We start from the raw sequence: 15,483 nt of genomic DNA on the forward strand, positions 1-15,483 counted from the left end.
CCTTTCCCATACCTTGTAAAGTAGATAGTATGGCTGATTTCTTTCATACCTGCCAAAAAAGTGTCAAAGTGAGCTAATTGGTGACCTCAAGATTTGACGCAGCCTGGGCTGCAGTGATCATGCACTGGTGGAGTTCGCAGTCCTGAGAGGCATGGGGCAGGCAAAAAATAAAGTCAGGACCCTGAATTTCAGGAAAGCAAAATTCCAGCTATTCAGGGAGTTAGTCAATAGGACCCCCTGGGACACTGCCCTCAGGGACAAGGGAGCAGAACAGAACTGGCAGATCTTTAAGAATGCTTTCCATAGAGCGCAAGAGCTCTCAATCCCCAGGTGTAAGAAATCGGGAAAAGAAGGCAAGAGGCTGGCATGGATGAGTAGAGACCTGATGGGCAAACTAAAGGGCAAGAAAGAAATGCACAGGCAGTAGAAGCAGGCACAGGTGTCCCGGGAAGAATACAGGGATGCTGCCCAGTTGTGTAGGGCTGGGGTTGAGAAGGCCAAGGCATCACTGGAGCTGAACTAGGCAAGGGACTCAAAGAATAATAATGAGGGCTTCTACATGTATGTCAGCCAGAAAAGGAAGGTCAAGGAAGCGTATCCCCCACCCCGATGAGCAAGACTGGCAGACTAGTAACAACAGATGAGGAGAAGGCTGAGGTACTCAACAACTTCTTTCCCTCAGTCTTCAATAGCAGTCTCTCTTCCCACACCTCTTGAGCGGATGGACTGCAACACTGGTACTGGGGAAGCAAAGTCCCTTTCACTGTAAGTGAAGATCAGGTTCAAGATCACCTGAGGAACCTGAACATGCACAAGTTTATGGGACCTGATGAGATGCATCCCAGAGTCCTGAGGGAATTGTAGTTGCCAAGCCACTCTCCATGATACTTGAAAAGTCCTGGCAGTCAGGTGAAGTCCCCGGTGACTGGAAAAAGGGAAACATTGCACCCATTTTTTAAAAAGGTAGCAAGGAGGACCCTGGGAACTACCAACCCATCAGCCTCACCTCTGTGCCTGGGAAGATCATGGAACAGATCCTCCTAGATGGAGGTACATGGAGGACAGGGAGGTGATTCGAGACAGCCAGCGTGGCTTCACCAGGGGCAAGTCCTGCCCGACAAACCTAGTGGCCTTCTATGATGACCACATCAGTGGAAAAGGGAAGAACTATGGATGTCAGCTATCTGGATGACAAAGTAGTCTTTGACACGGTCCCCCACAACATCCTTCTCTCTAAATTGGAGAGATATGGATTTGATGGACTGTGAGGTGGATGAGGAGTTGGTTGGATGGTCCCATCCAGAAGGTATGGTCAATGGCTCAGTGTCCAGATGGAGGTCAGTGATGAGTGGTGTCCCTCAGAAGGCTGCTGTGGGAACAGTACTCTAATATCTTCATCAATGACATAGTGGGATTGCATGCACCCTCAGCAAGTTTGCAGACAACATCGAGCTGAGCGGTGCAGTTGACATGCCTAAGGGATGGGATGCCACCCAGGGGGACCTGGACAAGCTTGAGAAATGGGCCCGTGTGAACCTCATGAAGTTCAACAAGGCCAAGTGCACAGTCCTGTACCTGGGTTGGGGCCACCCAGGTTTCAATACAGGCTGGTGGATGAGGGGATTGAGAGCAGCCCCGCTGAGAAGGACTTGGGGGTACTGGTGGATGAAAAGCTGGCCATGAGCGGCAATGTGCGCTCGCAGCCCAGAAGGCCAACTGTCTCCTGGGTTGCATCAGAAGCAGTGTGGCCAGAAGGTCGAGGGAGGTGATTCTGCCCCTCTACTCCGCTCTGGTGAGACACCACCTGCAGTGCTGCATCCAGCTCTGGAGCCCTCAGTGCAGGAAAGACATAGACCTGTTGGAGAGGGTCCAGAGGAGGGGCACAAAAATGGTCAGAGGGATGGAGCACCTTTCCTGTGAGGACAGGCTGAGAGAGTTGGGGTTGTTTAACCTGGAGAAGAGAAGGCTCCAAGGAGACCTTATTGCTGCCGTCCAGTACTTCAAGGGGGCTTATAAGAGAGATGGGGACAGACTTTCTAGCAGGGCCTGTTGAGATAGGACAAGGGGTAATGGTTGTAAACCAAAAGAGCGCAGATTTAGACTAGATATCAGGGAGAAATTTTTTGGCATGAGCGTGGTGGAACACTGGCACAGGTTGCCCAGAGAGGTGGTAGATGCCCCATCCCTGGAAACATTCCAGGTCAGGTTGGACGGAGCTCTGAGCACCCTGATCTAGTTGAAAATGTCTCTGCTCACTGCAGGGGGGCTGGACTAGATGACCTTACAAGGTCCCTTCCAACCCAAAGATTCTATGATTCTGTCAAAATTCACTTTTTAATTAGGTGACCACCTTGAGCTCTTGCTAACAAGACCAGCACTGGTTCTGGACACCTGGGTGTTTTGTGTCCTTTAGGCTGCCGGGAGTTATGTAGCTCTGTAAAGGACTGTAGGAGCAGAACTCAGTACACAAGATGTTGTACAAGTAATGCAGTTTTCTAAAGCACAACCTTATGATGTTTTTATTTGATTTATGTCTTGCTGTTCTTTCCTGTTTTCTGAGCATTATGTTCATTTTTATAACAGAGTCCTTAGGTTGTTTGGATGTCTTTAGGGTGGAAGTGAGTTCATAGTTCTTCCAGTTTTGATCAGGTTCATTATTTTTCTTGAGCTTATTATTTTTTAGTCCACTGTGTATTACTTCACATTTGTGAATATTTCATGCAGATACAAAGCAGATGGAAAGTTTTCTAAACTTGAGTAGGAGAGACAGAATCATTTCACCCACCTGCTAACCAGTTGGTGAGGCTGTGGTCTGAAAGGGCTTATTAATTGTTGTTTCTTTTGTGGGGGAAAAAGTGGGTAACCCGAGTCACGCAACTGGAAATACTTTGTATACACTACACTACAAATCTTAAATGGACTCATAACACTTAATTTTCTTTATCTTTTTCTTTCTCTTCACTTATTTATATTTGTAATTTTTTTAAATTTATGTTTCTAATTCTGATCTTTTTATAACATATATGATGGCTCTCTAGAGTTACAATGTATTTTATCATTTTATGTATATGAATCTTACTCTTACACAGCCACCTGGAAAAATGTATTTAAAACACAGTGTATAATTAGAAATATATTTAAAGCATTTCTGTGTCCCAAAATGAATTAAACTGTTGGAGGATAGTGTGACCTTGAGGTATAAGGGTTCTGATATGGGATTCAAGCTATCCAAGTATTATGGCAGCTTTCTTATAGTTGCTGTGTATGTTCACATGTGTGATGTAGGTGTGACTAAAGACTCTTAGCCTTCATGAACCTGCTATGAAACAGGAATAGCCAAGTTAATCCACAGCCTCTGCCAAGAAAAAGTATTTTAAAAAAATTGAAAAATGTTTCTAATTCCAACCCATGATTTTTAGAAATTCTGAATTTCTGCAAGGTCTGTGATTGACTTCAAAATTGAGAAGGATTCCACACAACAAACCAGCCTTCTTCCGTATTTGCTTTTGTTTCAATATAACCTTTTGTTAAAGTGAAAGTCAGTGTCAGGTATTGCTGCTATTGTCTCTTTACACTACAATCACATATTTACAAGAGGAGGAAAGAAATTATATTGCAAACAAGGGGAGAAAACCACCTGAGAATTCAGGATATGTCTTTATTAAGTGGTCTGTAACCATTTTTTGTGTGTTTATAGCTGTATTAATAGCTATATCTAAGGGCAAGAATTGCAAGAGTTTGTCTCGTATATCGAATGCATAAAATAAATAGCTGATAGTCTTCCTTGTAAAAAAGATCATTATTTTACGAGTTGCTCAGAGTTAACAGCTGACAAATTTGTTAGTTTCTTTGGGCCTTCGCAGAAAATGCTACTTACTTTGCATTGCAAATTGAGAGGAGGATCTCAGAGGAAGGAGATTTTAATGAGACATTTATCATTCAGTATCTTTATTCTCAGTTCACATCTAGCCCAAGCATCTAACATGGAAAGTCATTATCACATCTTACTGCTTTATAGGAAGTTGTGTAAAATTATCTGGTGATTTTTGTCCACTTACCAATATTATGCTGGTAGTGTGGTGTGAAACAGTTTTCAGTTTGGAAATGCCACTATCAAATATTTTGCAAAATCAGTTGGTCCTTGTTTTTGGAAAATGTCAAAGCATCATCCATTTCAAAGGCAGCTGTCTTACTGGGACTTTTTAAATAATTGCTTTGTTTAGCTAACTTTTCTATCTCTTGGAAAATTTGAATTACCTTCCTCGCAGGAGGATTAATTAGCAAGTTTGCCCCAAATCTTTGAAGATTAAGGTGTTACAGGCTAACCAGCAGTTGTTAATAGGATTTAGCGTCTGTGTCTTCTGGCACAGAGCTACCTTTAACATGAAATGCATGGAAAAGAGCAAGCTTGTTCAGCAAAGGCAGTAAATGACATTAAAGCCATTTGATTTCGTAAACAGGCAGGATGCAAGGCTGGCTTTCGCACACTTTGCAGACTCCTCTCTCTGCTCTCCAATTACTGCTTGTGGCATCAACCAGCCAAACTGCTTTCCAGTCCGTCCTTGAGTTTAAGATACTTACAAAGGATTAAAAGTCGGAATCTGTGTTCTCGTATATAGAGGCTTCTGAAGCAAAGTTTTATTTTGTAATTTCAAGTACTCAGTCTACCAGTTTGCTCTGGATAATATAATAAATGTTACATGTTGCAAAATGTGAGGAGTTATGTCTGCCTTTTGTTTTCAGTTTATTAAAGGATTTCTGAATAGATGTACAAAGTGAAAGGCTGATTCTAAAATAGGGAAACCAAATCATATTTTTAAAGAAATAATGCTGCTTATCAAAATTAAAAGACATTTAAAATTATATTTATGCTAATTTCAAAACAAAAACCATTATGCATATTAACTACTCACCTTTTAGGTGTGTAGAACTTAAATAAAATGCAAGGCCAAATTTCTGTTTTCCAAAATAAGGTACCTTGTCAAGCTCGGTCAAGTTATTTTTGATTTGCAATAAAGAATATGCACTTTTCTTTGTGTTTATGAATGACAATTAAGGTACATGGATAAAACCTCTTAAGATTTTATTGGAGGCTCTGGATCTGAAGTTTGCAAAATGTGTAGTTGCCTTCCTGGAACTCCACTCAGAGGCCTGAGACTGTATATCCCATACTAGTATACAAATTTTAAATCTTCCATTAATTTCCATGTTCCAATTCTGTGATGAGGAAGCAGCATGCCTGACTACAGGTATTAAAAAAGAAAAAAGGTTTAATCTGTAAACAGTTATGTGAATTTTTTTTTTTAAATCCCCAAAATACACCATTTTTGGTAATTCATGACACTGTGTAACTCTATTGAAAAAAAAACCCACAACAAAAAATGCTTTATTTCTGGACTGTACTACAGCATTGGAGGTAAATTTTGTTTCAAATCTCTTTTATGTCTTACAAGTTCTCCATTTAAATATAAATTCTTCCAGTATTGCTATATCTAAGGCTAGAAAAACAAGAAAGCCACTTACTTTCAGAAAAAGCATAGTTGGAATTCTTTTAATACAGTCCAGGAAATTTAGGAGGTCAGGGTCAGCTACTCTTCCTGATGGAAATATGAAGGTGTTCAAAAATGTGCATGAATAATTCCTTATACATTCTTTCATGTGTTGCCAAGTTGTTGACAACTCTATCCTGATTTTCTTTAATTTGATGGTTTTTTTGAATTACTCACTGCAGTACTTTCCTCAAGCAGTTTTTAGCCTACCTGTTATTTGCGAGTAGTTGATTGCAAGCGTTCACTGCTAAACATTTGCTTTCTTGGCTGTCTTTGTGGCACGCTCAGTTGTGTCAAGCATGTTTGCTCTCAAACGTCCAGGGGCATCATTTGCAATTTAAAATTTGGAGTTTGCTTCTCACAAAGTTTGTTTCTACTTAAAATCTGATGATTCAGCGGAAAATCTCTAGTATGCTAGCTTGGTAGGATATTTGCGAAAATTAAACTCAGTAGGAGCAGCGAACAGGTCAAATAAAAAATTCAGGCTGCTCCATTATGCAGCATAATTCAAGCCCTGTTTTTACAGTAATGTTTGCAACAAAGCAACTATTTGTGTTGGCTGAACATTTTGTTGAAAAGTTCCCTTTTTCTTGCCATTCAGGTCGGAAGGTTTCAGATGCTTGACATGTATCGCTGACCTGCCATAATATTGCTTGTTTGCTTCTCCCTGGTAGGAACTTTCAGGCTGGAGGACTGAAGGAAAGAGTTTTCAGTTTTATTCTGCACGTTTCAGGGAGGGCTTGCGCTTTGTGGTTGTCCAGGCATTGACAACAGGGTCCAGCTTTGGCCAAACGCTGCGTAATGCAAGCCTACTCGTGAATTTTTTATCCCTGTTCAAAACCCACTAGCGATATAATCTGTGTCCTAAAATGGACTGCTTGCTCTAAAAGAATTCAAGTAATGTAAGCCTACAACACTTTAGGCCTCTTTCTGAAGTCTGTTAAACGTAAAATAGTGAACTTAAGTGGGGGGGAACTTAACTACAAATCACAAAGAAAAACGGAAGATGACAGTAAATGATACTCCTGGGTGTCTAATCATACTTTGAATTGCGCGGGGAATCCAGGAGTTCGACCGAGAAGATTGTTAGGGACTTTGGTTAGTGTGCGTGCTAGAGAGAGAGAAGCCCTGTTTTCACCTGCCTTTTCCAGCAGCCATTAATAGCGTGCCTGAGGCAGACACGACTCAACCATTGCTCCTTCAGAGTTAAAAGTCACTGGGGCTCCCTGTTAACGTAGACAGTAAAACATCTATTTGCACTTTCGCACCTCTAATTTGACTCCCCTGGTGAAACTCCGACAAGAATTCACAGCAGACCGAGTTGGGTACGGTATAATTTAAATAGTAACGCAGCCCGACCAGCGTGTGTCCTGATCACGAGCGTTTGCTGTGATTCCAAGGGAGTTTGTTCTGCTGTTGGCAGCTCGATGTGCCGGGTTAACGACGAGAAGCCCTCGTTAGTGTTAATGGTAATTCTGCGCTGGAAATGCTGGAAAAAGAAACTGCACCGAGCTGCTGCCTGATGCCACGAATGCTGTAGCTGTATGTAGAAATTCATAGTGCGGCCAAATGTGAGATGTAAGAGCAAGTCGTACACGGCACATGGTAGATGGAAAGAGCCAGAAAAGCATTTTAAAAGCTCTCTGAGGCGTTTTTCTCTCCCTCTTTTAAAGAGCCTATAGACTGTCCTAACAATAATGACTGGTTGTCGTTAAGGGTCTGTCTCTGGGCCAGCTATGAATCCCAGGAAATGGCCACATGATGTCTGCGGCTTAAAAGCACAGCTTAAGCTGTATTATAAGAAAAAAAAAAATTTTCAGCAACTTGCTGGTATTTTTTGCCTTCAGTGGTTTGGGGGCGGGGGGGGGAAGTAAACTGAGGAGCACTGATACAACCAGGTATATGATTGTTACCCCACCAGGATGCTGAAAAGATATAAGCCCCTTGAAAAGCATGTTCTGAGGGGCAGCTAAAGGAGTAGGGAAGACTGGAGGACTGACCTATGGTGCAGTTGAAATTTTATTTGCTCATTATCCTAGAGAAAGCTGTGGTAAGTTTTTTGCCAACAGACAGCACGGAGCTAGAAAATAAGAAGTCCAGGGTGACATTTAGAGAGGTGTATCATTTTGCAGCAGGCCATCAGCCTCACCTGCATTCTTCTCCCCGTTGGTTATTTGTATTACCCCTCTTCATTTCTCCAGCTCTCTTTTGACTTCAAAGAGTAGTCACAACCTGCTGATTCTAAGAGTGTGCAAGCGTGATATGAAGCCCCTTGGGAAAAGCAAATGTGCCACCCTAAGAGGTGAATTGTGTTTTAGGGACTATGTTACAGATTTTGCTAAGGGTACCTTAAAAATGAGCATGAAGATGTGAAACTCCAAAGATCCTTATCTTTAAGGTCCAGGGATAATCAGGTAAACACAATGACTCTACTTCTCCTCAGCATGTCATTTATTTACCAGTGTCCTGTTGATACCCATGTATACGTATGATTCTACTTGCTGTAGAAGATGAAACTAAAATTTGCTTTCTGTGCCACCTGTTGTTTTTTGGGTTATTTTTTTCTTTGAATAGGAGATAACCTTCTTGTTAGACCAGAATTCTGTGCTTGCCATAATCATAAAGCATATAGGATTTGTGTTCAAACCAGGCCTGGCTCCCTCCTTGGAAGCAATTTCGCTTTACAAAATCAGCTCATAATTACCTAAAATTTTCCACAGGAATTTACTTTATGTTTTTTAAATGCTTTCCCCTTTGAAAGAAACTGGCTGTGGAAGGGGAATTCCAGATTTAAAAACTGAAGGTTGGTTGTGGTGTTTGGAGGAAGGGATGGAAAAAGAGGGGCTACTGCAATACGAAGCCCAGGGTCATGTGTGCACAATTCCTCTGTGTATTTGCAGAATACCACCCTTCATGCAGAAGAAGTGGCAGGGCATTTTCCTTTTATTTGTCTCAGTTCCTGGATTTTGCAAGTTAATGCATCCCTTTCTCGCCAGGCAGCAGCTGACCAGAGGCAAGATTTCCATGCCAGATTGGGAAGGGTTCTAATGATGTTTTCGGTGGTCTTTGTCGTTACTATATGGTGCAGCAAAACTTTCCCTGTGTTGTGACAAAAAGCTGTGCTAATGATAACAAACTATAGTTCTCCCTGCTACTGCAGAATACTCAAAGGTTAATTCCAACTGTTAACATAATGGGCACATCCAGAGAAAGCTTTCGGCAACAGGGCATTTTGTAACTGGCATCGTGCTGTTAAATTTGTCTCTAACTTGGGTCTTGCTGATTTTTTAAGGGCACCACATGTCAGTAAATACAACGTGGTAGATTAAATAGATAGACACGCAGTCAGGATGAACAGGATAGAAAGTCTTTCCACAACTGTTGAAAGATAACACGATGGGGTATATCATAGTTGGTCAAAGCAACAAAATAAAGAGTTCAAAAAAAAAAAAAAAGGAGGGGAGAGAAGAAAGGAAAAGACAGAGGGAAGTGTTCTATTTCAATTCCCCTGAGCAAACATGTAATTTCCATGATTTCTTTTTAATGACTCTCTTCTGAAGCTAGTAGGTACTGATTTATGAAAAGCTGTAAAAGATCAGGTGGAACCCTGCAGGACGTCGTTTACAGCTGCATGGATTGCAACCCATCTAATTTGTCTGGTAAAGTGTGAGCTCATGGCGCACATCACCCAGACCATAAATTTCATGTTCAGACCTTCTGTCTAGGGGCTGGGTCGGGGGAAAAAACTGCCGATGCGTGCAGATGCTCTGAAAGCCCAGCTTTCCCTTGGTGCATGCGAGGAGACATCACAGACTCTTCGCAGTGAGACAAATTCCTGTGCATTGATAAACTGTCCAGATGTCCTCTCTGAGGAGGAAAGTAACCAATTTTTGTTTGGAATCCTACAAGGAGAAAAATGATACTTTACAGTGCTGGTTATTCTGAGGTCACTTGCATTAAAATTAGGTCATATTTTTTGTCCCGATGATGCTTTGATCCAAGTAATAAACATAAAAGCTCTTTTGGGCCACTCTAATTCCTAATCCTAGAGACCTGTTCTATTTCCACTTGTTTGTACTTTTTTTTTTTTTTCATTAGTGATTCTTGAGTCAGGCCTTGTTTTATTAGATTTAAGTTGAAAAGACATGCTAGGCTGGAAAAAAAATTTATTCATGCTTTATCACTAAAAACAGTTCATAAATACTCTTAATAAATGTCTTGGGATTCCAGACGCTATACCCAGAAAACTATAAATAAAAAGCACTAGCTCTTCATGGGACAAACAGTAGTCAGAGAGATGCAGGCTGTACAGCTACTGAATAAAAATATCCTGGGCCTTATTATCAAACCCGAGCCTTTAACTGGAGGGTGTTTAAACCTGTGTATCACGTAAGTGCCTAAGATCTGTTTTTAGCATGAGAACACTAACCTGATGCGCTGCATCTTCTGTCCTCAGCTCAGTCTTTCTGTCGGAGCAGCTGTGCTGTGCTTTCCCTTTACAAAACATTAGTGTTTTGGGGGCCCAGCAGGCTTCTGGTATCTTCTATCACTTTCCTTTCCATCTACAGCTGTTCCCAGGACATGAGGTCCGTAGTTGGTGCCAGTGATTGTGGTCATTTGCAGCAGCTCCTTGTCCTGGCTGGGCTCTGGAGGCAAGGCCAGCAGGCAAAAGGTGTCCCGTCAGGGATTGTGCTGCTCTGAGAGCTGGTGGAAATTGATGGTGAATCTACAGCAATGTTATGTCCGTTTGTGGTTTTGAAGTTAAGATTTTCAAGCATCTAATGAGCTCCTTAATTATGGCCTGCAATCCCAGAAGGGAAGAAGATATTAAAATAATTTTCTGATCCCAAAAGAAGTCAGCTGATCGATAACAACTGCCAGAACATCAGAAGTAAGAGATGCTGTTTAATGCAGCCAATACCAAGAGTTATTGTGTCGCAAAGCTATATTGTTCTTTCCTCCAAAGGTAAAAGGTAGAAGTCTCAGCGTAACCAATGTGGTATCTCCTGATTCCAGCGCAAGTCAGGTGTGCTGCAGGGGTATGCTGTTGTAGGGCTGCTGATCTTGATGAACCTTAATGAAGACTTATGTTGGGACTGAGAAGTTTTGTTTGGATTTTCTAGCCTGCTTTATGAGCTTAAATTCACTGGTATTTAAACACCTTGTTCTCTTTGGTGCCTTTACGGTCTCTCCCTTTATGTTTCTTCCAATGGTCAGAGATGACTTGGGTTTGAGGTGTTTTACAATCCAGATCAGTTCTCCAGTACCGGTAGCTGTCACCTACCCGTTACGCTGCATAATCACTGCCTTTAAATTACAGTGTTAGTCTAACCTCTTCTCATTTTCACTTCTTTCCACTGACAAAAGTCACTTAGATGGATTCAGCTGTAGCAGCCGGGCTCCTGTGCAGGTGATGTTTCACTAGAGCCACAGGGAAAAAGAATTATAGGGCTTAAAATAGACTGTGAAGTTGCAGTGATAACTGCTTTGCATATCCTCTAGTTCAGTCTCCGGTGCTCATGAGTAGCACCATCGGAGTAGCACAGCTAAGTACATGCTTAGCGTTAAGCCTGAGATAGACACCCATAATGTACTTTACTTAAAATAGAGCACGTATGTTTCTGAACGGGGATAAAAAAGTCATCCAGTATAGACATATACATATGTATGTCAGTGGAGGGAAAAATGCAGAAATATAGTCGATGTCTCTATTAACATCTTAGTTGAGAAAGTCATTGTACTAATTGGCACTGAGAGAGGAGAGTGGTTAGAATTAGTAAGATGTCTTGTCAGTAGAAAGAAATTACTGATCGTATTGCTATTCAGGGGGCTTCTCACACCTCTTTCTTACAATAAGATAGCAAGTCAGTGAGAAGGAACAGGTGAGAACAGGGTCACCACCTCTCTGAGAGCTGGGTGTCTCCTCCAGTCTTTGCCTGGAAGGCCTGTTTCAGAGAGGACAAACCCCATGCCTGGAAACGCACGTGTGTCTCCATGGACTGCAGCAATAATTCAGAAAACTAGCTGGGCCTATTTGTGATATTTTTAGATGGCTAAAATGAGGTGTGGTAGAGCCTGACTCAAGTGACTTCATGGGGAACGGCTGGCATTTATCTTTAGTCTCAATGCTCTCAAATAAGAAGCCACAGTATGCTCTCAAGACCATGAAAACAAGAGTCTTCATACCAGACAGAACTAAATTTCTGGATCAATATGGGAGCAGCCATTTCTGCCATTTGCAGTATGCAAAATACAGCGTCAACTGCAATATATTCCTTCTTGTTAAAAAATTATACATTTAATCATTATTTTGAGATGGACTTTTTTTTCTCAATAGCTTATAGGCAGACTTATATAGATGGAAAAAGGTTTAAATGGGCAAAGAAGCAAGGACATATGTTTTGTTTGATTCCTTGGTTTTGTTTGTTTCTTACTGGTTTCTTCATTGTTTTCTAAGTAGAGAACTTGGATGCACATCCTGTCAGTTCAGCACCCTTCATGAGCACCAAGTTAATTTCAAATTATTTGATTCACACTTCTAATCTATTTGTATGATATCCTTACAGAAGTTTCAGTCTTAGAGTGAGCATCAATTTTAAACTGGGCATGGAAATTGCATGTTACATTTGGCTAAGTGTATTTGATAACAAATTTCCTCATTCCTGTCTCTGCATACTGCAGAATGCAAGTCTCATGCAGTTGCAATTGTCTCACAAATTCACTTAACATTTGAATTTTAGACTTGATAAAATTTTTTTAAAGCCACTAGTGTCTTATAATTTGTGCTTCTAACCTAATAGCAGCATTTAGGATTTTTTCAGTGGGCTGCAATACTTGGAACATTTGATATGTATAAATTCTCCAACACGCTCAACTTGGAGTCTAGAATGTGCATCGTTTGTGTGTTGTTTGGGACTAGGTGAATCATATAAATATAATCTAGATTAGACTTGTCTTTGCTAATGCTTCACACATTAAATTGTAATGTAACAATACACTTCATGAATTGGTGATGCTTCAGTGATTTAAACTTGGGCATGAGAAGCTGGAACTCTTAAGCAAGATGATTACCCAGCGTTCGTCAGAGCTGCCAGCTTCGTGGTGGCCTCAGCAGCACGTAAGTTCCACAGACAAACAGAAAAGCTGTGTCAAGGCTGGAAGCTGCTGCCAATGCCAGTGCTAAGTTAGACACAAATCCATACATATCCCTGCTCCCTAACTTTCATCACATTCTTTTTTATTTCAGGCCATCAAATCTTCTTCTGGACCAAAGCAACATTGATATTTCAGCCTTCCGCACGACAGGTGATTGGCTCAATGGTTTTCGGACAGGACAGTGCAAAGACATTTTCACAGGCGTGGAGTACAGTTCCTGTGATACAATAGCCAAGATTTCTACCGAGTAAGTTTGAATTGACTACAGGTCTTCATCATTGGTTGTTGCTGGAGATACAAGTTTAAACACGAGTAGCGTTTTTTATACGGAGCTTCCGGTTTTTAGCTGAAATAGTCTTACATTTAAAGAGGCAAATGTAAATGATGGTTGTAGTTGCAATACACGTGCAGGAAACCTAGATGCTCTGGTGACTGTTTGAAGGCCATGGTCCCATAGCTTTTTCTTACTGATGACAAGGAAATTCCCAATATCTTCTGGTACAGTAGCACTGTGCATCATCTGGTACACCATCACTTTCTTTCACTCACAGTTTAGGAATTTCTCTGTTGATTCTTTATGTTCTGCCTTTTATATGGGGGTTTCCCCACAGCTGGCACATGTGCCAATCTTTTTCTTTATTGCCCATCCCATATTCCATCAAACCAGGTAAGACAGAGCAAGCTCTTTGTAGCTGCTTTCCTCCTACATATAATTATTGAGGAGCTGAACTCACTCCTGCCTCGAGTTTTGACATTTAAACATGCTAAACTTTGAACTTTACAGCTTGCAATTTTATTGCATTTAAATGCAATCTGCCTTCGTTCTTGTGATAAGGGAGAGTAGGGTCCTCTCTGCACCTAAAAAGGCATCAAGCACAGTTATGAACTTACTGACAAAGGAAATCTTGATTCCCTGTTGGGCTAGCTGGATACACGGCAAGTTATGAAGAAGTAAGCAGCAGCTGCGGTACCAGCAATTAAACACATCAATGCTGGTAATTAGTGTATTATTGCAACTATAAAAAGGCTGCTAATGGCTTTTTATAACAATTAGCCTTTGGGGACAGTGCAGAAATCCACTAGGAATGCCCAATTTCCTGTGAGCCACTGGTTAATTAGCCCTTCACAAGTGTTAAACCACTTCTGTGTTGCACAAGGAACAAAGAGACTGGACAACCTGGAGAAACAAGAGCTGAAAACAGGGTAGATGCTGGCAGCTTGGCCACCTCAACAGCAGAGCTAAGAGGACCACTCAGAGGGCTCAGCACATGATAGTGAGATGTCGGCACCGCTCAGGAAAAGTGGTCAGGCTGATAAAGGGATGGAGATGTTAGTGAGGCTCAGGATCGCAGCTGGCCCAGAAGTAAACCCCTTGCCCCTAAATCCCAGTGCCTGTATCACTGGAGAGCATTGTTTCATTGTCTTTTCTTCCAGGTAAGCAAACACAAGGCTAAATGAGTTTTTATTCTTTTTTTGAGGCCTCCTGCTGTTTTCACACAATGGCTTTCGGTATTTTTCGTACCAGGACTTGTGTTTCAGGAAAATCACCATGCCTGGAGGCTCCTCCAGAGCAAGTTGGTTGCTGTTTGCTCACATCGGTGCTGGGAATCACAGAGACAGTACGCTCACTCACCCAATGCATCTGCTCTTTTTTTCCAGGGACGTGAAGAAAGTCGGCGTTACAGTTGTGGGGCCTCAAAAGAAGATTGTTAGCAGTATCAAAGCTCTAGAAACTCATACAAAGAACAGCCCTGTTCCTGTGTAAGGTACCAAAATGATGTTGCTCAGGAAAGAAAGAAAGAGAAAAGTTGCATCACAGGGCAGAAGTGATGGCTGATAAACGGCAGAATTTAAAGGAGATCTTTGTAACAGCTTTGGAAAAATGGTTGAAATTTCAAACCCACTAAGACACTCAAATATTGAGTCTAAATGCCTTAAAAATAGGAGCGAACTTGTTTTCTATCTGTTAATCCTAAAGGGTGGGTGCTCTTGACTGACTGTTAAATTTCAATTTAAGTAAATTTCAAAAGAAAAAAATATGTAAAAAATCCTTCCAAGTAAAAAACAGTGATACTAAAACCTATAGCCATTTGAATATTAAGTGACTGAATAACACAAAAACCCCATGGACGTAAAAGCTGTGTATTTGATCTATACAGCAAACAAGAAGAAAGAAAGACTTGCAGTATTTTTATACAGAAGAGATCTGTAACAGGTATTTTATTTCTTTAAAAGCAAGGAAAATAGAGGACTATACCTCACTACCTGTCTGGCCATATTTACTATAATGTCATTGTAACATGCTATTTCAACTTCAGCAAGGAACACGGAAATAAAGTTTGTAGTGACTTTGAGTTAGTTGACAAAAGATTTTTGCTATTATGTTAGCTTCCCTAATTGTGTTCATTTAAATAGAAACAAGTCTTAATTTTTAAAAGACTTATTTATTTCCTTTGTGTTTTTTCCATTATTGTTTATATTTATGCTTAAATACCTTAACCTGGCTGTATTATTGCCAAGTGCCAAATGTTATCAAAACTTCATTGGTTCAACCTGAGAAATTGTCTGAGGGTTAATTACTAGATTATTTTATACTCATTACGTCATATATGACACACAGAAGGAAACAAAGATGGTCTTTTTTTCCAGCTCTGTCACTAGACAAAGCACCTGGACTTGTTGAGATTCCTTCCATTGGCTGTGAGTGGTATTTTGACCCTGACTTGACTTCTGGCAGAGTTGTGTGTGTATTGATCTCTAGATCAGTATCTGTCCCAGG

The 15,483-nt window shown here is 41.0% G+C and overlaps 1 protein-coding gene across 1 annotated transcript in view; it reads left to right on the plus strand.

Annotated features, from left to right (window-relative positions):
- The window catches only part of EPHA3 (EPH receptor A3), a gene marked incomplete at its 5' end in the record, with an annotated part of 232,300 nt that extends 217,355 nt beyond the window's left edge, over positions 1-14,945 (plus strand). Inside the window, 2 exons of the mRNA XM_082011947.1 lie at positions 12,796-12,951; positions 14,364-14,945. Of these exons, the coding sequence (XP_081868073.1) occupies positions 12,796-12,951; positions 14,364-14,469 (262 nt within the window). The 3' untranslated portion in view covers positions 14,470-14,945. The remainder of the gene's footprint in view (positions 1-12,795; positions 12,952-14,363) is intronic.
- Between the last annotated feature and the right edge of the window lie 538 nt (positions 14,946-15,483).

This window comes from Phaethon aethereus, assembly GCF_964289735.1.
Source record: "Phaethon aethereus genome assembly, chromosome: 1".
In the NCBI taxonomy this organism is placed as follows: Eukaryota; Metazoa; Chordata; class Aves; order Phaethontiformes; family Phaethontidae; genus Phaethon; species Phaethon aethereus.